Below are 24,507 nucleotides of genomic sequence, written 5' to 3'. Positions count from 1 at the left end.
ACATAAAACCAACAAACCTAAGACACCCTTCTTTATAGTATTCAAGAAGGACTGACAGTGTCATAGATATGTTATGTCAGACTGTCTGACAAATGGACTTGTGTTTAGATGTGTTTGTAAGATTATCCCACTGGCTAAACATAGAATTGTGAATCCAAGAATTTGTATAATTTAGACCCAAATAGAAACATGAAATTCTTTGGTCTTTTCTCCATTATTTATATGCAGCATGTTAATGATAAGTGAAAATCCACATAGAGAACATGGGCAGGCCGAAGTGTAAACATCACTGTGACTCCTCCTGTTCAGATCTCTGAGGGTCCCAACCCTGCCATTGAGGACCTCAGTCCAGACAGAGGGAACATCACCATTCCTGTAGGACAGGCTGTAGTGCACTTTAGTATCCTAATTCAGGATGACCAGGTATTGAACAAACTCTTCCTCCTTATGTTTGAAACAAGATAGCAGGTTTTTGCAAGTTACATACTCAGAGTTTTGAAACAGTTGCACACAATGTACAACTGTGTGTGAATGCGTTTCCTTCTCTTTGTTGGTCAGATCCCAGAGGATGATGAGGTGTTTTCAGTCAGGCTAACGGGTGTGGCAGGTGGAGCCCTCCTCAAGCCCAACGCCAGCAGTGTCCAGCTGAGAATCCGGCGTAATGACAGCCCACTGCGGTTCTCCCACTCTATCATGGCGGTACCGGAGTCCGCTGGAGTCATTGCCCTCAATGTGACCCGTGGTCGACTGACTGAGGATGGGCCACTCGTCGGCTCTGTTGACTCCGAGGTTCCTTTCTAACAATCCAGTTATTTGTTTACCTAGAGTTTAGACTGTTAAAGAATAGGGCACAGCCACTTTAATTATATACGTACATGATACTTTATACTATATATACAGTATATGTATATATTGATGCAGAAAAAACAAGCACATGACAAATGTATGTAAACCATCTGGACTATACTGTCTTTAGGTTTCTGTAGATTACATGGTGGTGAGCGGTGAAGGACTGGGCAGCGCCACACCAGCTGTGGATTTCCTCGACCTACAGCCAGTCAGAACAGTTACATTCCCTCCATTCGTCTACAAGACCAGCCTGCTGTTCAAAATCAATGATGACGACGTGCCAGAAATCGCAGAATCCTTCCACCTGGTCTTGCTGGAGGAGACCATCAGAGGAGATGCTGTCCTGGTATCACCCAATGCTGTGCTAGTGACCATCGAGCCCAATGATAAGCCTCATGGTGTCCTTTCAATCAGCAGTAGCGCAGTCATTCAGCCAATCACCATCAACGAAGACCTGACAAAGAGGTGGATAACTTTTATGGGCTGTTTGTGCAAGGGCGTCATAATAAAAAGAAAGACAGAAAGATTATTGTGCCCTCAACCATCCTTTGTTTGTTCCTCTATCTTTTCCCCTAGATTTGAAGGCATCATTATTGTAAGAAATGGAGGAAGCTATGGGGCCGTGTCCGCCAACTGGTCCATCAGTAGAAACTCCAGTGATCGCTCCCCAGTGTCTGATGATTTGGAGCCAGCCGCGGGGACAGTGAAATTTGCTGCCGGTCAGGTGACCGCTGTGATTCCAATAAACATTGTGGAAGATGATCTACCTGAAGAAGCAGAGGCTTTTCTTCTCAAGCTGCTGCCCAATACTGTAACTGGAAATGCGGAGGTCGACGAACCCATGGAGGTCAGTTTAGAGGAGATTGTTTTATTTTTTATTTATTCATTTATAGCTTGGTTGCTAAAATGGGTTTATAACAGAGAGAGAGAGAAGAGAGACAGAAGGCTGCACTTGTAAGGGAACATATCCTCCAGATGTTGTACATGTGTTATGCATGTGTCAGTGTTGTGCATGACCTACTGTAAGGTAGGTAAAGTGGCAAACTTGGCACATTCTGTAAAAGTCGACCCCTTAGTGTGTCTTTTTGCTCCATGGGTGTTCCCTTAATGTGGCTGAATCAAAACAAAACGGAAACAGCAGGCACACTCTGTGTGTGGTGTCTGTGTGTGTGTTTTTTTTTAGAAAGCGTGGGTGAAGTGGTGACAGGTTTTTTATAGCTTCCATCTTTGTCCAAGCCTCTTGGCCACGTGTGAAAGCAGTGGGCAGATCTAAGTCTTGTCTATGTTGACGGCATAAGATGAGACGCATACAAACTCTGTTTTGTTCACATACAAACACACACCAGAGCACCACTTCGGTTGTAGGGTCTGTTTGCCATCTGTGCAGTTGGCGCCGCAGAAATCCCTTGAAGAATTAATAAACGACTTTAACAGGAGGACAAGTTAATCAGCGTTAATTGTCATTAGTGTTGCAAATGGTATATCACACACATTACACTGAGCTGTAAATCAACTATTGTGAACGTTCCAGGCAACAGATCAGTAGGTTTCAGAGAAATGAATGAGCCTCAGTTAAAATGCTCATGAATACTACTCTTAGCAGAGTTAATTAAAGAGGATGCCTCTCTAAAGTTAGCTCTGGGCTCTGTTTTACTACTTTCGGTCTCACTTGTTTTCTTCCCTCGCTCTGTTCCTCACCTCTGCAACCAAGATACAGTCTTGGTAACACAAAAACAGGATACACAACAAAATCCTCCTAAGTAATTGATGGTAAATCCGGGCTTCAATTATCCCCTCACATCCAAAAGATCAATCACCTTCCTCCTCGCTGCAAAGGGGACTGCACATGGCCCGGAGGTGCTCCCTCATATGCAGTGCAGCTAAGGCCCATGTGTCAAAGTTTGTGAAATGGTAGAGTGTATAAAACCAATTGTACTAAATTTAAATATGAACATATTATAATGTTAATCCTCATTAGATTAAACCCAAGCATTCATTTGATTGACGGAGTTTTTTGGGGGGGATTTGCAGACAGAGGAAGTATTTGAGGCAATAAGTAAGTAACAGGGTTATAGTGAATCAACATAACCTTTCCCAATCCACAACTAAGTTTTTTATTTCCTACAAAATAGAGAATGTGTTTTTGATCATTCCCTCATCAGTCAAAATGTATCATATGCCTTCTTCTCCTTTATTTTGCTGATTTGTTAATTTCATTCCCACTCTTCGTCTGGTCTTCCTCCACTCTTCCCCCAGATTGTGTTCTACATCCAGGACAGTGACGATGTCTATGGGCTTTTTCGGTTTGACCCGGCAAAAGAGCAAAGCATCCAGAGCCACCCTGAGGGCCGTTTCCTGTCGCTAAATTTCCTGCGAGACGGTGGTACACTGGGAGATGTGTCTATGACCCTCACCGCCCTCTACATTCCTGCAGGCCCAATAGACCCAGCACTGGCCCGTGACCAGGTTCTGAATGTCAGCAGGTCCGTTAATGTGGTGTTTGGCCATGAGCGGATGGTACATGTCATACTGCCAATCAGGAATGATGCCTTTCTGCAGAATGGAGCTCATTTCTTAATACAGGTAACAAGGTGCAAAGCAACACATAAGTGACACATGTGGATGAAATACGATTTTTTTTCACTTTTAGTGTTTTGCTTGCATGTCCAAAAATGTGCTCTTTCTGCTTGTGTTAGCACTTCTGGCTAAATCAGTGCCATCCACAGTTGAAGTGCCTCATTTGCATGTGTGAATGGTTTGACACTGGCATTCAAATATGTCATGTTGCTATGGGATTTGCCCAACCGTCCAAACTAACAACACCTCAAAGCTCCTAAAGCAAGCAAAAAAGTACAAGAAAAGCCCACTTCACATTCTGAAGAACCATAATCACGTCACACACTTTCAGTCAAACACACACATGCACAAACATAAAAGGAGTGAATGGAGCACTGACGGGTCATTCAACGCATCCTCAAAAGTGACAGATCAGAAATGACCAGATGGTGAAGAAAGACATGCTTTATTTTTCAAAACTGCCTCTCGTAAACTGTATTAATGGGGTTGTTTCTACTATTTCCCCTAGTTGAATACACTGGAGCAGGTTGATATCAACCGTCCAATTCCTTCAAACAGCCCAAGGTTTGGGGGACCTCTAAACCTGACCTTGACTATCACCCCTGACATTGCAAACGGAGAAATCGGCTTTACGAGCAACACCACAGTGGTGGTTTATGAACCAGAGGACAGCAATACCAGCACAGTAAGATATCACCTCTGTTGTCACCAGGTGTACATGCGAATACTATCAGTTCTGTGATGCATGTCTTTATTGACTTTCAGAGTTCAGTATCACGTAAAACAGTATATATCTGAAAGAAAGTGTCAGATTTAACTGATTGTTGGAGATCTCAAAAAAGTTTTCTTATTTTGCCACTGTAACTGAAAAAAGTCCCTAATCACTGACTTTATAGTCACCATGCTGTTTGTCAGAAAACTCTGCAGACTCTAATCTGTGTTAGTTTTCTGTATGTGCGTACGGTAAGTATAGAAGGTTAATTCTAATGATGTTTGGTGCTGCAGGTAAGCCTCCCTCTGCGGCGGGATGGGACAGACGGTCAGGCTGTAGTGTTCTGGAGTCTTCAGCCAGTCGGAGACAATCGTGTGGATATAACTGCTAAAGACCTGCAGCCTCTAAATGGCTCCGTGGTCTTCCTCTCCGGGCAGAGTGATGCTTCTATCAACTTCACTATCATGGCTGACAATATCCCAGAAGTCAACGAGACCTTACTACTCACTCTGGATAGGTGGGAATATTAAACTCTGGAGAAGAGTTATAGTTACCCAACATGATAATTGTTCATTTAGTTAATTATCATCGAGGCATATTAAACCCTTTGGTTCTGACCGTAAACATAACTGTAATACAATATCCTTTTGGGGTTTTGAGTGTGAAGCTGATGCTGTGTAATGTTTTAGAGCCTTATACAATGAGAGGGTTCAGTGGAATTGGAAAGGCTGAGTAGATGCTATCTCATCCCATCCCCTTTGGTTTTCTGGAGATATATGTGTGTGTTTGTGGTAGTGGTTTGGGGGTGGGTGCATCTGTTAGTCTATGTTCTGATGAGAATGGCAGCTCTCTCTCTCCCTCCCACTCCTCCCCTGCAGGGTGGAGACTGCACGCTTTATAGTGTACTTCGGGTAAGTGGAGAGTGGAATGAACCTGGTTCTTTTGTGTGGCGTGAATCAGGACTTTGTTTTTCAGAGAAGGGCCTACTTCAGGATTTCTGGGGTCTTTGGTTGAGGTGGGGATGAGGGGGACTGGGGTGGGGTGGGGGATTCAGCGATGGTGTGAAAAAAGGGAACCCAAAGGAGAGTGGTTGTTGGGAGTAAATAGAGAATCTTCTTTATGTGTTTCGCTCTAATTTAACCAGGCTTGATTGTGTACCCTTTTAAAGATGTCAGTGTTTGTATGCATGCAGCGCCTTGGCTGGGAGTGTTTGTTTGGAGTGCTTCATTCTGTCATGTCTTTGTCTCTAATTTACCCGTTATGTGATGCTTACTTGGCTCCAATTTTCTCAACATACACACACATACATACACCCCTGTGGAGCAGTAAAGATGCAGGCACGGCATTGATTGACATTGTTATTAAAAGCGGTCTAAACAGCAGGAGCTCAGTACACGGAGCCAATAATGAATTAGCATCACACAATACAAGGAATGCATTACAAAGTTTAGATTAAAGTTGAGCTGTTTTCTCTTATGATGATGATGTTTCAGAAGCTCGAAAAACACAACAAAAGATTAAGTCCAAGAAACTTCCATGTCAGAGTCTACTGCACAATGCAGCTGATGTTCATGTGCCTTGTATAGCCTACGTACACCAAGAGCAGTTCAGCAGTGGTCACCTGCTACTATGATCTAATACTGTTTATGTGTTTGTGCATCACAGGAGTAATGTTGAGAATCAGATCCTGAAAGCTGGCTTCACCAGCAGAAAGATTGTCATCATGGAGAACGATGACCCTGGGGGAGTCTTTGAGTTCTCCTCATTATCCAGAGGTCCATGGGTCATCAATGTAAGTCTCGTTCTAACCAGCTACAAACAATGTGAAGTGATTATTACATTAAACTGGTCGCATGACATCTGTAAACTTTAAACTTACCTAGGAGGGTGAAGCTGTGGAGCTACATGTGATCAGAGCCCAGGGACAGCTGCTGAAACAGCTGGTGCGATATGCTGTCATGCCTTCAGGCAACACTGAATTCTATGGCGCCACGGGCATCCTGGAGTTTAAACCAGGGGAGAGAGAGGTGGTGGTGGCACTGGTGGCAAGGCCTGATGGGGTGCCTGAGGTAAGAACATGGTCAATTCCATGTTGAAGATTCAAGTTTATGTATAATAACCATTTCATTCACTTCCTCCCAGTCAGATAGTGGTACAGTTTTGTTTAAGTTATAAGTCTTCCAATTGTCTTAGATAATAAGAAATATGTTTTAAGCCTATATTTGCTACATGGAAACTGTGTGTGTGTCTGTGTGTGCACACAGCTGGACGAGACTTTCTCTGTGGTACTCAGCAGCCACAGCACTCCACCCAGTCGCCTAGGCAACCATATGGAGGTCAACATCACAGTGCGGAGGAACGACGACCCCTTTGGTGTCATTGAGTTCATCCAATCAGGACTGACAGTGGCCATCAACGAGAGCAAAGGGGATGAGATGCACCGGGGTACTTTGAAGTAGCAGTCCTTTAGATAATAGTGATACTTTTCCATGTCAAGCAGTATCTCATTGACACTTAAATTGACCTAATTTGAGTGAATATTTGTCTACATGTGGGATGAGCTGGACTGTGGTCAAAGTATTTTAAATTACTTTTATGTGCTAGCCAACTAAAACATGAATAGAGTTACCTATGTTGTGTTTGTGTAATGCATAAGAATGTGTTAATGCAGATAAACTAGTACTTTGGGTGTTTGGGTGAAGAGCTTTTCTAAGCCTCTAGTGAATGTATCGCCAGTGTTTGCTCTTGGCATACAGGCAAACATGGGCGCTATACAACTAAAACGTTTAGCTGTGAGCCAGAAAAATACATTACTATTGTGAGGCAAAATGTAAAGAGGAGAAAAGTTAACTTTGAGAAAGGTTTCATTATCTACATCTATAATCTCTGTCTATTCTGATTCTCCTTCAGCGGTGTACCCAGTAGTGAGGAACAGGGGTCACTTTGGAGAAGTGTCAGTTTCCTGGGCTTTGGAAGAAGCCCTCTCCGGAGATGTCAGCCCCCTCCAAGGAAACATTACCTTCAAGGAAGGGGAGTACCTCAAAAACATCACCCTCTTCTCTGTACCTGACGAGGTAAAATGATGAACTAAACTCAAAAATGCGTGCAATTCAAATTTGAGTTACATTTCCTTGCTTGAATTTTAATTCTTTCCAGATTCCAGAGGACATGGAGAATTTCACCATCACAGTGCTAAATGCTACAGGTGGTGCAAGACTGGGAAACACACTGACTGCTAATTTACAGATAAATAAGAACGATGACCCCATTTACTTTTCTGGTAAGAATACTGTTCTGGATACTGTTTATGAAGGATCCTCTGAAAGACTGTAATAATATTTTGATATATAATAGCTACAGTCATTTACTCCTCTCTTCTCCCAAATCTCACCCTCTCCTCAGAACCTGTGGTCGTGCGGCTTCAGGAAGGGGGAGTGGCCAACTTCACTGTTCTGAGGGCAGGGCGGGCAGACTTTGTTGCCTCGGTGATGTACCGTGTGGACTACGGCGAGGCATCTCCAGGTGACCTCATCATGCTGAGTAATGACACGTTGCTGGTGTATGACGTGGGCGAATGGATGAAGAACATCTCTGTGGCTGTGGAAGATGACAACATACCGGAGACTGATGAACCCTTTTACATTGTTCTCTACAATGCTACTGGTGAGTGTGGGCTTCCTTTTAAACGAGTGGTTAGCACAGAGGTGTACTTTATATTATAAGGATGTCTTCTGTAAATCACTGCTTATGTCAGGTAATATAGTGAACATATCATATCTTCTTTGAGATGATGAAAACAATATAATCTGCATTCCCTCTGAGGATTAAAACAGCTGAAAGTCAGTTGCTTTTCTCATTTTTCAATGTGGTTTATAGAAGAAGGACCAGGCGATCACACCTCATTTCAAAATAACATCACCCTCTTCTCCCCTGTTTATCCTCTCTTGTCGTAATGCCAGTTGTATATGTACAGGGAGGAGTATCTGGGTTATTTTGTATTGTCTGTGGTAACACTGAAAGCTCTCCTAATCCCAGTATTGTGTGTCAGGGATGGGAATGAAAGACCAGTGGGCCCCAACAGGACCTTAATTACCAGACTCCAGACTTTCTAAGACACAAAGACCGGCCACTCCACCGGCCTCTGTCTGTTTACTGATTGACATGGAGTAGAGTCGAGTAAGGGTTAGCCTCTGGTTTATGCCAGGGGATTGTCCTTTATAGTGGTTGTGTTAAAAGTCAATAACCCTCATGTTAGAAGTCAATCAAACTTATAGTGGGACACTGACACTCTTTACCTTGCCTATTTAATAATGAGCAGATTTGCATGCTTGTTACAGTGTACTCGTAATCTGGCAACTTGGAAGTATGTTCTTGTGAGAGGCTTTTGCAGTTATTATTCCTTCCTTATCTTTATAAAAACATAAAATATAAATGTAATTGTTGTGGTTTATTGAAGGGTCTGTCCTTGGCTTTGTTCACTTCACCCTTTGCTGAGAGACGCCTTTATTTTGGGACTCTCGTTTTTTCATGAATAAGAAGCCTTTTCCTCCTGGGCTTGGTTGCCATAGTTATGGTGTGCTATGTTAATGAGACAGCCTCCCCCCATTGCATGAAATTTAGCATGACAATAATAATATGGCCAGTGCAAACCATGTCAGTCTCTCTTGCATCTATCTATCTATCTATTATCTATCTATCTATCTATCTATCTATCTATCTATCTATCTATCTATCTATCTATCTATTATCTATCTATCTATCTATCTATCTATCTATCTATCTATCTATCTATCTGTCTATCTATCTATTATCTATCTACCTATCTATCTATCTATCTATCTATCTATCTATCTATCTATCTATTATCTATCTATCTATCTATCTATCTGATTTGGCGACTTGAGTTTATGGACTGCAAAAACATTGACATAACATCCTAATAATATATGTAATAACATGTTTGCACAGGTGATGCTGTTGTGTATGGAGCAGACACAGCTACTGTGGTGATTGAGGCCAATGATGATGCCAATGGGATTTTCTCCTTGGAAGCCACAGAGAAACCTGTTGAAGAGGGCAAGACCAATAGTTTTTAGTAAGGAACAGGTCTTCAATTCATTTCTTTTGTGCTGTCTGTGCATTGGCAACACTCTGAAGTTGACAGGAATTTGGAGATTATCTATTACTGAAATGATTACTCTCTTCTCCTCTGTCCCAGTGTCCTGCGTGCAAGGGGCCATTTTGGTAACGTTACAGTCTTCTGGCAGCTGTTTGCCAATGACTCAGTGACTCCTCTGGAGGATATCCAGGAGTTTACAAACACATCTGGCTCCATCACCTTCACTACAGGGGAAGAGACCAAGCCTATTGTCCTGGAGGCCAACTCAGATAAGCTTCCAGAGTTCAATGAGTTCTTTGTCCTCAGACTGGTTAATATCTCAGGTGAGTTCAAACTAAAAGTGACAGATTTGTCAATGTGAGAGATGATGTAAAAATATAAATTGATTTAAACTTGCCATGAAATTTAGTTGGAGCCATCAACTTTAAAATCTCAAAAATTACAGATAAGGATTCATTTCATTCATGATTTTGTCTTGAAAACCCTTCAGCTTTTGTCCGTAATTTCTTTAAGGTGGTTACCCAGGAGAGGGTGGACGACTAGCCGAGACTTCTCTGAATGCCTCGGTTCTCATCCCTTTCAATGACGACCCATTTGGTGTCTTTGCCATCACTGACAGCAACCTGGACCAAGAAGTAGCTGAAGATGTACTCTCAGAGGATGATATGGCTGATGTCACTTCCTTCACCATCCTCCGACAGCAGGGTACTTTTGGTGATGTGCGGGTTGCCTGGGAGATTGTTTCTGGCCGCTTCCCAGAGGGCCTTCCTCTGATGGATGACCTGCTCCTTCAAGCCTCCTTCCCAGACGAGGTTGAGCTCAGGCCTCATGCCAGGCGACACCACTCAGCCACAGACACATGGTTTTTCTCTGGGCTTCCAGGAGCTTATGGGACCATCTCCCCTAAAGATGGGCCTGCAGCTGTTGGCAACTTCACCTTCTCTGCTTGGCTAGTGCCCAGACCAGACACTGATGGCTTCATAGTCAGCAAAGGAACCAGGAACGGGACCTTGTATTATGGAGTGAAGGTCCACACCAATGAGTCTCATGTCACAGTTATGCTGTACTATACAGTGATAGGATCAAGCAATCTCCAGGTGGCCCGGGCCATAGCTGAGAAATTTGTAGAGAGTAATACCTGGTTACATGTCATCATTACTGTTGATGATGGGATTATTGAGTTCTACATGGATGGGAACCCTATTCCTGGAGGACTGAAGAGCATCAAAGGAGAGGGCATCACTGATGGTGAGTTATCAGAGATTTATTAAGCATTGCACAGTGCCAAAGGTCAGGTTGTTGTGCATATAGCGTCTATCATATCCCTGTTTGTTACATTCAGCTTGTGTCTGCAACTCCAGCTTACCTGTGTTTAGCACATGTTGTCATGTTCCCCATTTTTGATTGCCAATACACCTTTAGTATGGGCACCACTGTTATTTTGTTTTGAAAACTCCACATCAAAGTATATACTGATGCATTTATTGATGAAAAAATGTTGCTGATTGACATTCAATTTTACCAATTGGTTGGAATGTGAAGCTGTAATGAAGTTACTCTTTTTAATTATTGCAGTGTTATGTATGTGTATTTTGTCTAATCTTTTTACATTTACGTTCATTTCACAATGTCAAATGTGTGTGTGTGTGTGTGTGTGTGTATGATTGTCTGGGCAGAGGGTTTCAAGCCTATCTCTCATTGTTCACATATGGAACAACAACAGGTCTTAACTTCAATGCATGCACACCCTCAAACACATTAACGCACATTCACACACACACACACACACACACAGACGCACCCACCTCTCAGTCACTTGCTCATTGTTCAGGACTACTGGGACTCTGCAATGGTTGAGTGACCACTTAGCCTCAACACTGCTGGATATTGTTACTGCTAAAGGGAATCAGCCGGCATCTTCTTTTCCTCCTATTCTCTCTAATTACTGGAGACAATAGTCGCAGCCTGTATTGGACCAAAAGCTCCCAGAGGGGAAATATTCTGATGGCTCTTTGGCTAACTTCAATCACAGTAGATGTATATATAATCATCAATCATGTCATGTGTTATTGTCCGATACTGGTAACTCAACCCACAGAGGAACTGCTTTGTGTCAGGGCTTTGTACTTGCTCACTGTGGCAGATTTCCTGCATTTGTCCCATTTTGTACAAGTCGCGGAAGCGATAGGCACGGCAGGTGTGAGTATATAAATGAGTAATGAGAAAGAGCGGGACCTAGGCATTCGGTGGCCTTAATCAAGATTCTGTTTGTGGTCCCAATTCACTCCAACATAGCAACCAAATTAGTTCCACCAATTAACAATGTAATAATAAAAAATAATTTAAAAAAACATGATTATATGACCCTTGCTATTGCAATGGTACAGATCGCCTTCTGGGTCAGTGTGAAAACAATGCAATTTCTATTCAGTTACTATTTTCTCACAGTCAGTCAAAAAGAGTTATTTTCCAAAAGTGAGGGGGAACAATATGATCTGTTTTTTTTTAAACCATATAGTAGGTACAACAGCTTTGAGGCCTCGAAAGGTACTTTGAAACATGCTCAACACACAATGACACAAATACGAGTTTCAATGTTTTTTAATGTCATATCTGTCATATCATACATACGTAGGTTGTGCTTGAGGCAATGATAATGATTTGTTTTACTTGTGTATCCAAATCTTTCCTACCTATACAGCTTAAACATGAATTATTTTCAGCCATTTGCTGCATAAAATATTATGCACTGTTTTCTTCTGTGTATTTCTACTGCAGGACCTTCGTCAGTGTTTATTGGGTCAGATCCTGAGGGTGAACAGCGGTACACAGGCCTTCTCCAGGATGTTCGCTTGTACAGGACCAAGCTGAACCGCAGCCACATCCACGAGCTTCACACCCAGCCTGCTAAAACAGACCTGCGTAACATCTCAGGTTACCTACGGTACCTGCAGGAGGAGAGGCAGAAGTCGTTTGTGGTGGAGGTCAGGGATGATAACGAGGAGGAGGGAGAGGAGCTGTTCTATCTACAGTTGGTAGCAGTTCATGGTGGAGCCCGCCTCCCTTTCCCCAGACCCACTGCTATTTTGCGAGTCATGAAGAGTGACAATGCCAACGGGCTCTTTGGATTCACCGGTACCTGTATACCAGATGTAAGTGCACAGTACTTAGTCAGTGGCATTTAGTGGACCATTTGTGTTGCTATAAGCACCTGCTATAAACCTGACTGGTAATCAAAGAAATTAATTCTTCTGAATAATGAGTCTACATGACCACTATTACAGTAGCATTTGTCAATGTCATCTCTCAGTTGTGTATACGGAGAAAACGAATGCATAGAAACACATGTAATGTAAACCGACGGGTTTGTCAGTCCCTGTCCTGCTGCATATTTCATCAGTCTTCATGCCTGGCTGCAGGGAGAGCATGCTCTCCGTTTTTTTAGTTGGATTGAATGCGTGGGCTCTCGTGGCCCCTCTCAGGTAGAGTGACAGCTGGTGAGGCAGCAGCAGGTCTGCCAGTCAGGGCATTCCTGTAGAAGTGGATCCGGAGTTCCAGCACTGGACATGGGAGATCTAGTTCCTCGTTTCCATCAGCACAACAGGTGGCAGGCCTGGATGGCATTCCATCAGAACTAGAGGATCTTCTTTATACCCTAGATCCTTTGGGGATAAATAGGCGTGGAGGCATGTGGGCTATCAGGTGCTTCCTCTCTAAATCACATTATTACTGTGCTGGAATTAGTAAGACTATCTCATTTTACCATTACAAACTAAACAACTACAGTGGGATGCGTTCAGTATTCATCATTTCCTCCAGTGGTTCAGAATGAATTGACATTTGTGTTCCATTGTTTGTCCTCATAGACCACTGAGGAGGGCTCCACTGTCTCTTGTGTGATTGAGCGTATGCGGGGATCTCTGGACCACGTTTATGTCAACTACAGTGTTACCCAACTGGATAGCTTGGACAGCGAGACGCCAGCCCATCAGGATTTTGTTAATGCCACTGGAGCTGTGCTTTTCACGCCTGGACAGCGCTCTGAGGTGTGTGTACTGTGTGTGTGAGAGAGTATTAATGTGGACTTATATGAGTTGAGGAAAACCCCTCCGAATTAATCCAGGGTCACACAGAGAGTGATGTACCTAGTGTGCACTGTATTTACACATCGGCATATTGATTTCAAATAAATACTGTACGTCCAGTTCAACAGCAGTATATTACAGTCATCCAAATGCAATGTTTTTGGACAACCAGCCCCACCTAGTGGTTGGTTGGTTGTGAATTTACTGATGAGTCAACAGGTGTCAGCTGATAATTAAGCTTATACTTAATGCTTGTGACACACAACATGGACACTATGACCACCAAAAAAAATAGTACTATTATTAACATTATTATGTTTATAATAACATCTTTCTGTTAGGTACTGAACCTGTTGGTGTTGGATGATAACCTCCCAGAGCTGGCAGAGTCCTTTCAGATCACATTGGTAACAGCAGAGTCCAGTGACGGGAAGCCAGGCTCCACCCCCACCAGCGGTGCAAGCATTGACCCAAATAACTCTGTTAACACAGTCACTGTCACAGCTAGTGACCACCCCTACGGTACTTACTCACTTGCTCAAAAAACAGTACTGTTATACTTTCAGTGTTTCTATTTTTAGCCATAAGCAGTCCATATTTATAAGATTATGTTGTGACAAGTGCTAAGTCAGCTAAATATAAATACTATTTTCTCTCTCCTTCTCCCTCTCATTCCTCCGCCACCCCCTCCCCTCCTACTTCCATAACACCTTTCTCCCCCTTCTCATTACATTCCTCCCTATTTCTTTTCTTCTATAACACACAAACTCACACACTCTCTGATCCAGGCCTGCTGCAGTTTCAGCCCAGCCCTCCAGGGCAGGGATTGATCTCTGCAGCATTAGAAGCTGCCCACATAACTGTTAACGAGGAAGATGGACAAGTCCGTCTGCTGGTGGCCAGGGCCCAAGGCCTTTTGGGAAGGGTCATGGTAGGATACAGGACAACCCCCTTCACAGCGTCCAGCCCTGAAGACTACGAGGTTAGCTTCAAGTCTTTAATCTTACTGATGCATACATGTCGATGACGTATCAATAAACCGATAAGCAGCTGAAGAGAGAATACAGTTTAACTCTTTCTCTGTATTCAACCGGCAGGACTCAGAGGGCATGCTGGAGTTTCTTCCAGGGGAGAGGTTAAAGTTCATCACTGTGACCATCATAGACAATCCTGTCCCTGAGCTGGACAAGATTTTTAGAGTGGAGCTCTACAATGCTGATGCAGGAGGTGAGAAATTTCATTAGTTTGAGTCATATCTATTTTGAGCCTTAGAGCTACTTTCCACAGTGTTTGTTTTTATTCAATACATTTTTATTAGAAACCTGTCTTTACCTTTCTTAGAGCTGAACTGACCCTGTATTCTGCCCTACTGTTTTTGTGTGTTTTGTGTGCTGTGCTCCTGTGTGCCTCCCCATACCCACCAACCTATGTGAATACCTACTTGCCCTCCTTCCCATTTGCCCTTCGACCTCTACTCTTCTGGTGTGATTCTAACCCGGTGTGACACTTGTTTGATCCTCGTGTGTGATCCATCAGTGGATCAGTTTCTGCGTAGTGAAGGAAGTGGTAGTGGGGAGAGTGACTCTGATTTCCTCCTTCCATCCTATCACCGCCATGGTAAGTATCCCCCTCCTTTACTCCCCAAACTGCTTCTTGTCTCCATTCCCTCGCCCCCACACCCACACAATGTCTCACCCCCTAAGATTGCGTATCTCAAAGTAAAGTTCTATTAGGGATCAAGTGACACATTGCTGCTGCTCATCTGAGCAATATTCTGGTCTGATATTTAAAAGTGATCATTTTATGTCCTCAAAATTAAACATATGTCTTTCTTTCAGAATGATATTGTTGGCTGGTTGGATAGAAAATAACCAGATTTGGATCATAACAGTTGGGAAACTCTCCTCTGAAACCTTTATTACCTAATTCTTGGGTGAATTGGACTGTTGATCTAATTGAGATATGAATTTGCATAGTTCATAAGGAAATCTCCCCTAACTCAACGTCAGTTAGTATCTTTCAGCTCAGTCTTAAGTGCATACACACACACACACACACACATCTGTAGGTGTGTGCACATGCATGTGTGCTTAACTGTGTGTGGTATTTACATTGTACTGTGACCCCTGTGAGAAGTACCCAAGGAGAGTGATGTGGGAAAAGCAAATAGACTTTCATGGGCAGTAGGGGTAAGTGTCAGAGACCCTATGTTTTACACAAGTTTGGGCTGCTGTCACCCATTCTGAAATAACCTCCACACATTGTATGAAGCTGCCATTTCAATCTGATGCTCTTGACCATAATATAATGTTAGTGGTAAGAAGGTGTGTATTATTATTGGGCTATTGCAAAATCACCCCCTTGATTGATTAAAAGATGATCGTTTCCATTTCCTCTTCTCTGGCCATTGGGTACTTTTCATTTACTTCAAAGTGAAACTCACTTAACTTAAAAATGCACCCAAAATGTATCACTAAAAAGTAACACAGGGTCATCTCTGGTGTTTTGTATGTAGCCAGCTTGGGAGTTGCGTCCCGCATCACAGTGACCATCGCTGCTTCTGATGATGCCCATGGAGTGTTTCAGTTCAGTCCTGAATCCCTGTCTGTCAATGGGACAGAACCGGAGGATGGGCGCAGCTCTGTGGTCCTGCAGGTCAGCAAGTCATGATGTTCTTAGAAAAAGTTAGTCATGTTTTTTACATACAGCATTCATCATCATGCTGTGCTTTCTCTTTGTACTCTCCCAGGTGGATCGGTCCTTTGGTGACCTCTCCAATGTAACTGTGTACTGGGAGGCTGATCCCAGCTCTGAAGGGGAGCTCCTCAGCAGGTTTGGGAACATCACCTTTGGTGTAGGTCAGACGTCAGAGAACATCATCATCAATGTGGCCCAGGATGAGATCCCTGAGTTGGACAAGAGTTTCACAGTGTCCTTGGTTAACGTCTCCCACGGTCGTCTGGGTGTCCAGACATCTGCTACTCTGACTGTGCTCGCCAGTGACGACCCTTACGGTGTTTTTCTATTCGCTAATGTAACAAGGTCTGTCCGACTTCCTGAAGCTGACTCAACTGTCTCCCTCACCATCCTGCGACAGAGAGGCCTGATGGGTCAGGTGTGTCTTACTGTAGAAGGTCTAGATAGAAAGTATAGAAATTAAAGCCATTGTGATTCTGTTTCTTTGACTAAATAATTACATAAACCAGAAAGACGGATGCCCATATGTGGTGGATGTACCAAATTATATGATATTTTCCAATTTTGATTGTCTAGGTGCAAGTCACATATGGTACACTAAATGAGGCAGATCCGGATCCTTACAGGACCCCTGGGGTGGGCCGAGCCACTGAGGGGCGGGATTTTGTTCCCCTCCTGGATTCTATTGTGTTCTTGGCCAACCAGAGTGAAGCAAACATCACGCTCCAAGTGCTGGATGATGAGGATCCAGAAAGAGACGAGTCAGTGTTTGTGAAGTTGATAAGCGTTCAACTCATCAAAGGAGAGCAGGAGAGGCTCAGTAAGATATTGACACTCTCACCGAGTGGGAGATTTTACCTGAAAGAATTCTTTAAGGTATAATGATACTTCAACCATACCACACTGAACTGATGAAATATCCTCTTACTGTTCCTTCCAGTTTCCAATTCCCCTTCTCTGGGCCCCAGGACTGACGTTGTAGCCCAGGTGGTAGTGGAGGCCAGCGACGATGCTTTTGGAGTCCTCCAGCTGTCGGCGTCTGCTGTCAGTGTAGCTGAGCACTACGTTGGGCCCATAATAAATGTGACGCGTGTTGGGGGGATTTTTGCTGACGTGTCTGTCAAGTTCAGAGCAGTGCCTTTGACCGCCAGAGTCAGTAAGTGTTGGGCATGGAGTATGAATTTCAATGTTTCTCGCTATGATTTGTGTGTGAGCAGACAGGTCCATATGTATGTGCATGTTTGTAATCCTATAGGCGAAGACTACAGCGTAGCCTCCACTGATGTGGTCCTGCTAGAAGGGGAGTCCAGTAAATCTGTACCCATCTATGTCATCAATGATGTGGTCCCTGAGCTGGAGGAGACCTTTCTCATCGAGCTGATCAACCAGACCACCGGAGGAGCTCTCCTAGGGGAGCTCACACGTGCCATCATCACCATACTGCCTTCTGATGACCCTTTTGGTGCCTTTGGTTAGTAGGCATTATCCAGGATGTGTTTCAATCTTTTCATCTTATTTTGGGCAATTTGTTATTGATAAGCGAGTTATTTACTTTTCTACCTAGTCTTCCAAGCGATTCCAGTTACCATAGAGGAACCAGGATCTAACTCCATTGAGGTCACATTGCCTATAGTGCGTAATGCTGGTACTATTGGCACAGTGGTTGTCCAATGGCAGGCCACTGTCAATGGTAAACTAGCAGTGGGGGACATCAGACCCACATCAGGAGAGGTGAGATTTGCTCCTGGAGAGACCATGAAGACGCTCCGACTAGAGATTTTAGCTGAGGATGTTCCTGAAATTACTGAGGTAAGATGCTGACAGTGAAAATGCCTTTGTGAATATAGGACAACATTCCTTTGAAATATTTTACATCATTTTAGTTGTAATGTCTTTTACACTCTTTCTGTCTTTTCTAGATAATTAAGGTGGAACTTACTGGTGCCAGTAATGGAGGAAACCTTGGAGCCGATACATCTGTTAACATTATAGTGCCTGCCAATGACAACCCGTATGGGACAATCTACTTTCAACAGTCTGTTTACCGCATTCAGGAGCCACTGGAGGGAGTTTACGGAGCCAATATTACTGTCCACAGGAGGTACTTTTAATTATTGTTTTCTTCTGGAATAATGGTTTTATTTGTGTACTCTTACTCACATTAAACCCCCTTTTTCCATCCCCATTGCCTTTATTCCAGAGGTGGTCACTTTGGTCGCTTGGAGATTGTGTACAGCACCTCTGAGACTGACATTGTCGCCTTGGCTCAGGCTGATGGGCAGAACCTGCTAATGTACTATGACCTCCCAAAACCAGGCGTTCCATCCACTGCCCCACTTAGGACCTTTAACATCACTGTTCAGAGAGAGCCCTTGGCTGCATGTGCTGCTGCTTGTTTGAGAGAGCGTGCCTGCCAGGCCTTCTCTCTGTCATCAGTGACCCCACCATCCTGCACTTGGGTGACTTCAGGGGCTGACCAGCTGACTGCTAAATCTCAGGTTATGACTTATGTAAAAAACATCACTGCAGCTGCTGTCCTGTTCAGTGCCCAGGCTGTGGCAGGGAGCGATTACACTCCTGTGACAGCTCAAAGTGCCTTCATGGACGATGGGTCAGGGGTCGCCAACCTCACTGTCCCAATCTTGACTGATAAATTCCCTGAAATGGATGAGAGCTTCTCCATACAGATCTTAAAGGTAAAACCTCAACTCAACATATATATATATATATTGCCCTGTGTTATTGCTGGTTTAATTTGTTTTACATGCATTCTATTTTAGCTTCCAACTGAGTTTTACACTCTATAACAAAACACTTTACCATCTATTGTTTGAAGGTAGAGCTGATAAATCTGACTGTGGCTCCAAAGAACCTGCCCTCGATTGGCCAGCCAGACACAGCTGTGGTCACTATAGGGATGAATGGAGATGCGTTTGGCGTATTTTTGATATACAGCCTCAGTCCCAACACCACTAACGAGGGGCTCTATCTAGAGGTTCGAGAAGAGCCTACGGTTGTGGTGCCCCTGGTTATAGAGAGGAGAGGAGGGAATCTGGGCACTGTCACCGTGGAGTGGAGGTTTGTTGGAGGAAAGGCCACACCAGATGCTGACTTCACTGGGACGGGAGGGACTCTGGTCTTTGATGGTATGTGCACGACTCACCGATTAGCAATAGTATGTTGTTTTATAATTCTCTATCTAGAAGTATGTAAAAACCAACATCTTCTCAGAATGGATTTGGGACAACGTCCTATTAAACTGTCACGTTTAAAGCTGTTTAACACTTAACCAATGTTGCATGTATTTTATCCTCTCTGTCTGCAGGTGATCTGAAGAAGACAATAGAGATAGTAATCAGAGATGATATTGAGCCAGAGGACAACGAGGGTCTCATGATTGGTCTTGTTAATACAGAAGGAGGAAGTCGAATCCTGCCCAGCTCTGACACTGTAACCATAGTGATTTTGGCTAACGATAATGTGGCTGGCATAGTCGGATTCCATCCAGCCTCACGTTCTGTCATCGCCAGAGAAGGTGGGTAGCTATTTTTTAAGATTTGCAAGTATATTTGGATATTCAGTCTATAGGATGTATGTCTAAGCACATTGTCACCTTCATACATTGCATTCCAAACCCTTTCCACTGTCCCTGTCACTAAAGATGTGTCCTAATTATGTATAAGTGCAAACGTAGGGGAATGCACTCATACTAATGACAACATGCAGCAACAGGTGGGCCCTGTGGTTATCTGTCATTATCTTGAAAATTATGTATGCATGAGTGGTTGAAGACTCCCTGAGTAGATTCCATACAATAATAGACCTTGAGTTGCCGCTACTGGCATCTACAGTATAAGAAAAGCAAAAGCAAAAGCATGGCCTTCCATCCAAATGTAGATTTCAGACTGATTTAAAGCTGAGGAAGAGCTTATGTACTGCAGCATCTGTAGGGTGAATCGGGTGAAATAAGACCCAATAATTCAGATTATTCTTGCCCTTGTATTAAGTGTGGCTGACTGTATTATATTTCATATCACAGGTGAGAGGCTGTCCTTATTAGTGTTGAGAACAGCTCCTGGTCTGGGTAATGTCACTGTGGACTGGACTGTACAAGGGCCCCTTGTACACCGGACCTTCACGCAAACCTCAGGGTCACTTTTCTTTACTGAGGTAAATACTAGAGATCTTTGAACAGTATGTCATGGCATCAAAGTTAAACACATGTATTGCACAGCACGGTGAAACAGACGTTTGGCACTGATCAGCATGTTGTTATTGTTCTTCTGTGAGGGTGGTTGAAGGTATCAAGCTTATAGAATCAACTAAAAAAGACTACATATAAATGGTACAGCTGTAATTCGGTATGTCCAGCAGTAATTATGTATTTGGGGTGTGTCTCCTACAGCGAGAACTAAATGACACCATAGTCCTGCAGCTTCTTGATGATGCCACACCAGAGGACAAAGATGAATACAAAGTTTCCTTGTCCAACATACAAACCTCAGGTAATGCATCTGCTCTTATTGTCTTTGTGGCTGATAATTGTGCTTGAGAAGAAACCAGAAACACTTCAAAATATCCCTGGTCAGAATTCTGACACAGATTAACATTGCCCTGACTTCCACACAGGTGTTGTGGTGACAGGCCATGCTGCTCTGGATGTTCAGGGCAGTGAGGCGGTGCTTACTGTGGACACCAGCGATGAGCCCTATGGGCTGCTGACCATTGCTCCGTCATCCCTTAGGGTGACCACAGAGGAACGGGCCAGAACTATAAACATCTACGTCAACAGAGAGTTTGGAGCTTCAGGTCAGTAGGCCAAGAACACAAAATGTGTACTTTTAAGATAATGGGTTCCCTTTTAATTGATTCTCTCCTTTTTCTGAATGCTTTAATTTGTTAATTATATATACATTGTAATTATTTGCTTTGTAACTGATATTATACCTAAATGCTCGTGTACAGGAGCGGTGAATATAACCTATGAGGTTATAAGAGGTTCTCTACAAGACCTGTCCCAGGTAGAGGGTGCTCTCGCTGACCCAGGACAAGACTTCATCTCTGGTACTGGTTCTGTAATCCTTCAGGATGGACAGACTTCTGTCGCAATCCCTGTCACCATACTGGAGGTAAAGGCCGTGGCTGTCTTCCATTCATTTGTCTGTCTGTGATACCCAAGATGATTTATTAGACAAGACTGGTTTTGAATACACCATTATGATGGTGATTTATCCTTTCACTGTGCTTCATCATACTTTTTTTTTTTACTTCTGTCTGATTGCTACAAAGTGTACCAGTATCATTTGTGGGGTTGCAATGTCAACTTGTTTCAACGAGATGACAAAATAAATATTTGATCTCTGCCAATATGAGCTCTTATTCTCTTTACTGTGCAAGCTCTACTTCCTTGACACAGATTTGTTTGAATGTGAAATTTAGCATTTCATTTTCATTTGTTTTATGAGGACGACATTCCAGAGTTGCAGGAGTTCTTCCTGGTCAACATAACATCAGCAGTGATCATTACAACCCTTGCCGCTGTTCCCCAACTAGGTATGGAGCAATTTAGCTTTTAATGTACATTAAACATTGTGGTTAATTTGTTTGATCTACTTTTTATTCTGATGTATTTTGCATTTTTTATATAGTAATTTTATGAAATCACTTTCCTTCTTTTCTTTCTATACTTTCTCACCATTTGCTCTGTTTGATGAGTAGAGGTTGTGTATTGCACATTGCCAGGTAAAAAACACATTCATATGCTCACAAGCTTTGCCTAAAATGTCATGTAGTTTGATGTACTATATTCTTGTATGGTACATTAAACTACAAAACTGTAGTTGACTGTCAAAATACACCATGAAAGAGTTTGGTAGTTATTGCTACTGCTTTTGCATAATCCAAACCACAGTCCAATTTATGAATGAGTAACTTTAGAAAGTGATGAGTAGACAGAACACTGCAGGCCGAGCAGTACTTGGAGGCTCCCAGAATACTATCTGCCTTCTGCGTGGAGACACACAGTAAACACACGGCCGCTCTTTTGGCAGCAGTCATTATGTGGCTTGGATGGCGAGATTGATGCTTTCCATGATTGAGGAAGCCTTGGGATTTTGTGGGAGCCGAGTAGCACTATGTGGTGAGGAGTGAGAAAGCCAAACTAAACCCATAGCTGGCCTCCCAGTGTCTTGGCCATAGAGTGAATGGCAGAATACTATTCAGGGGGTCATAAATCAGTCCACCCAAAAGACTTGGCTGCTCAGCCTCCCAAGCCACTTACAGGAGACGCTTCTTAGCTGTAATCCTTCGCTCAAATGTGCCATGACGGAAGCTAGATCCTCTACAGTTTCCTCCTGCACATCTTGCTGTTAGTACTGCAGTTACAGCCCTGAATACTAAACGTTTTACTACAGTCATTATAAACAATTTAAAGTCTAAAGGTCATCATATATTTCCTCTTTGTATGTTGTACTTTCTCCAGACATCCAAGGTTTGGTGGCAGAGGTTAGCATCGCTGCTAATGATGGAATTAGAGGAGTCATTGAATGGACAAACACCATGTAAGAACTGCACCTACAAATAACACATTTCTTATGTAATTTGCAAATGCTTTAATTAATATGTTTTTCTCATCCAAATATGTCCTGATTTCCAGGTTTGAAGTGAATGAAACAATAGGGGCATTGACTCTCGTGGCCTACAGGAACAAGGGGACATATGGAAATGTCTCTCTTTTCTTCTATGCTCAGAACCTGGAAGCTCAACAGGGACTGGACTACAATACCAGCGAAACGGTCAGCCATACACAGTATTCAAACATCAAACAGAAAATCACAGAGCCACACATACATACCTACGCCCTGATCAGGCACATTTTTTGCAGTGAGAGGCGTCTTTTTCCAGTTTTCTATAGGCAATAAGCGTTTTTTGTGCTGCTCATGCGCCCTGGGCACCTCACGTTTTGCACGCAAGCTGAAAAAAACAGATTTTTTCAACTTTTTTTCAACTGATCAGGGCCTCACACAGCACATCACAGTCATAATTGTAATAGCATGAATATCAAGAAGGGCTAAGTCCAGGGCAACTAGACTTGCTTCGGATTCTTGACGAGGTTTCGCCTCTCATCCAAGAGGACTCCTCAGTTCTGAAGAAGATGAACTGAAGAAGCATTTTGGATGAATCTAAAGCAAGTCCAGTTTCCCCTTGGGACCTAACATCACCTGGATGACTGAGAGTCTTCACAGACATGTAGTAGCATGGAGGTTTTAAACAAAAAACTCTTTTGTCCACCCAGATACTCCATTTTGTTGATGGCGAAAGACATAAGTTTGTAGAAGTGCAGATCATCGATGACGCCATTCCAGAGGGAGCTGAGAGATTCCAGCTCATCCTGTCTGAGCCTTCCTCTGGGCTGGAGCTGGGCACCAATACCACAGGTAGACAGAGGGGCAGAATACAATACAATAGACTCTCTGAAATTTCTCAGTCAAGCAGCATAAGACAGTGGAACATAATCTTCTAGTGCATATTCAGGTAAAATGTACAATACAAAATGTGCACTTCATTGTCAACACTTTCTTGAGATTTGGGTTAAGAGTGTTAGGAGTCAAATAAATGAACAATGTGTGAGATGAAAAAGGTCTTTTACCATGACCATAGAAAATACTTGTTTCTGATTGGCTTCTCTATATCACGCCTCAAACATTGTTCAAGTGAACAGTTACATCCCTGTTCTATATAAATGGGCAAGGTACATTAAATTGTAGGTAGCCATAGCAACAGCACGTCTTCCTCATGCCGTTCCTAACCAGGAGTTAAACTGATCACAAACAAGCTTAAACTTAGTTTAAGTGTTACAGTGCAAAGGTACAAGGTAACCTGGTACATGAAAACAACAGACTCAGGGGAGGCGTCCACTCTATCTGTTATTTACATCACATCAGGTTACATAAGGACACCTCTTTGTGTATTACTGGCTTACTTGACTGCTTTCATGTTACACTGAAAACAGTTTAATATGGTGGTAGAAACCACAAGAGTATTCGTGTTGTGCTCATATACTTAACACAACACTAGAAATATTATGAAATTACTGTTAGCTGATTTATCCTCCTGAAATTACATTTTCTTACGTTTTCTTACAGCGACCGTGAATATCCTGGCCAGTGACGATGGACATGGTGTCATTTCCTTTAACACCAGCGAACATTTCTTATTGAGGGAGCCCACGTCTGTGTCGGGGCTGAGTGAGAGTGTGGCCACCCTGTATGTGGTTCGAAACCCTGAGGAAGGCACTTTTGGCGCCGTAACTGTTCAGTTTACCATCACTGATGCAAATGGCAGTCTAGCAGAGGGCGATTTGATGCCAGCTCAAGGGTTTGTGGTACTGGAGGATGGAGTCAGATTTAAGGTAAGGGTAGACTTTTACTGGCAAACAGCATTCAAACACATACATGAAGAGATCAGTT

General features: G+C 43.1%; 1 protein-coding gene across 1 annotated transcript in view; it reads left to right on the top strand.

Annotated features, from left to right (window-relative positions):
- adgrv1 (adhesion G protein-coupled receptor V1) overlaps positions 1-24,507 on the top strand; it is a 95,621-nt gene that overhangs the window by 5,548 nt on the left and 65,566 nt on the right. The window contains exons 5-45 of the mRNA XM_070904090.1: positions 310-423; positions 559-789; positions 977-1,314; positions 1,426-1,696; positions 3,106-3,432; positions 3,935-4,111; positions 4,432-4,655; positions 5,804-5,930; positions 6,022-6,207; positions 6,403-6,583; positions 7,049-7,212; positions 7,295-7,418; positions 7,541-7,801; positions 9,107-9,233; positions 9,357-9,580; positions 9,771-10,505; positions 12,036-12,409; positions 13,124-13,303; positions 13,684-13,864; positions 14,131-14,324; positions 14,449-14,569; positions 14,879-14,963; positions 15,862-15,997; positions 16,092-16,457; positions 16,616-16,859; positions 16,980-17,195; positions 17,295-17,510; positions 17,604-17,848; positions 17,959-18,140; positions 18,240-18,735; positions 18,876-19,185; positions 19,365-19,574; positions 20,079-20,209; positions 20,445-20,544; positions 20,669-20,848; positions 21,005-21,168; positions 21,505-21,592; positions 22,521-22,599; positions 22,695-22,833; positions 23,334-23,475; positions 24,184-24,449. Coding sequence (XP_070760191.1) covers positions 310-423; positions 559-789; positions 977-1,314; positions 1,426-1,696; positions 3,106-3,432; positions 3,935-4,111; positions 4,432-4,655; positions 5,804-5,930; positions 6,022-6,207; positions 6,403-6,583; positions 7,049-7,212; positions 7,295-7,418; positions 7,541-7,801; positions 9,107-9,233; positions 9,357-9,580; positions 9,771-10,505; positions 12,036-12,409; positions 13,124-13,303; positions 13,684-13,864; positions 14,131-14,324; positions 14,449-14,569; positions 14,879-14,963; positions 15,862-15,997; positions 16,092-16,457; positions 16,616-16,859; positions 16,980-17,195; positions 17,295-17,510; positions 17,604-17,848; positions 17,959-18,140; positions 18,240-18,735; positions 18,876-19,185; positions 19,365-19,574; positions 20,079-20,209; positions 20,445-20,544; positions 20,669-20,848; positions 21,005-21,168; positions 21,505-21,592; positions 22,521-22,599; positions 22,695-22,833; positions 23,334-23,475; positions 24,184-24,449 — 8,856 coding nt within the window. The remainder of the gene's footprint in view (positions 1-309; positions 424-558; positions 790-976; positions 1,315-1,425; positions 1,697-3,105; positions 3,433-3,934; positions 4,112-4,431; positions 4,656-5,803; positions 5,931-6,021; positions 6,208-6,402; positions 6,584-7,048; positions 7,213-7,294; positions 7,419-7,540; positions 7,802-9,106; positions 9,234-9,356; positions 9,581-9,770; positions 10,506-12,035; positions 12,410-13,123; positions 13,304-13,683; positions 13,865-14,130; positions 14,325-14,448; positions 14,570-14,878; positions 14,964-15,861; positions 15,998-16,091; positions 16,458-16,615; positions 16,860-16,979; positions 17,196-17,294; positions 17,511-17,603; positions 17,849-17,958; positions 18,141-18,239; positions 18,736-18,875; positions 19,186-19,364; positions 19,575-20,078; positions 20,210-20,444; positions 20,545-20,668; positions 20,849-21,004; positions 21,169-21,504; positions 21,593-22,520; positions 22,600-22,694; positions 22,834-23,333; positions 23,476-24,183; positions 24,450-24,507) is intronic.

Source organism: Enoplosus armatus, chromosome 4, assembly GCF_043641665.1.
Source record: "Enoplosus armatus isolate fEnoArm2 chromosome 4, fEnoArm2.hap1, whole genome shotgun sequence".
In the NCBI taxonomy this organism is placed as follows: Eukaryota; Metazoa; Chordata; class Actinopteri; order Centrarchiformes; family Enoplosidae; genus Enoplosus; species Enoplosus armatus.
This window is presented reverse-complemented; position numbering and strand designations above follow the sequence as displayed.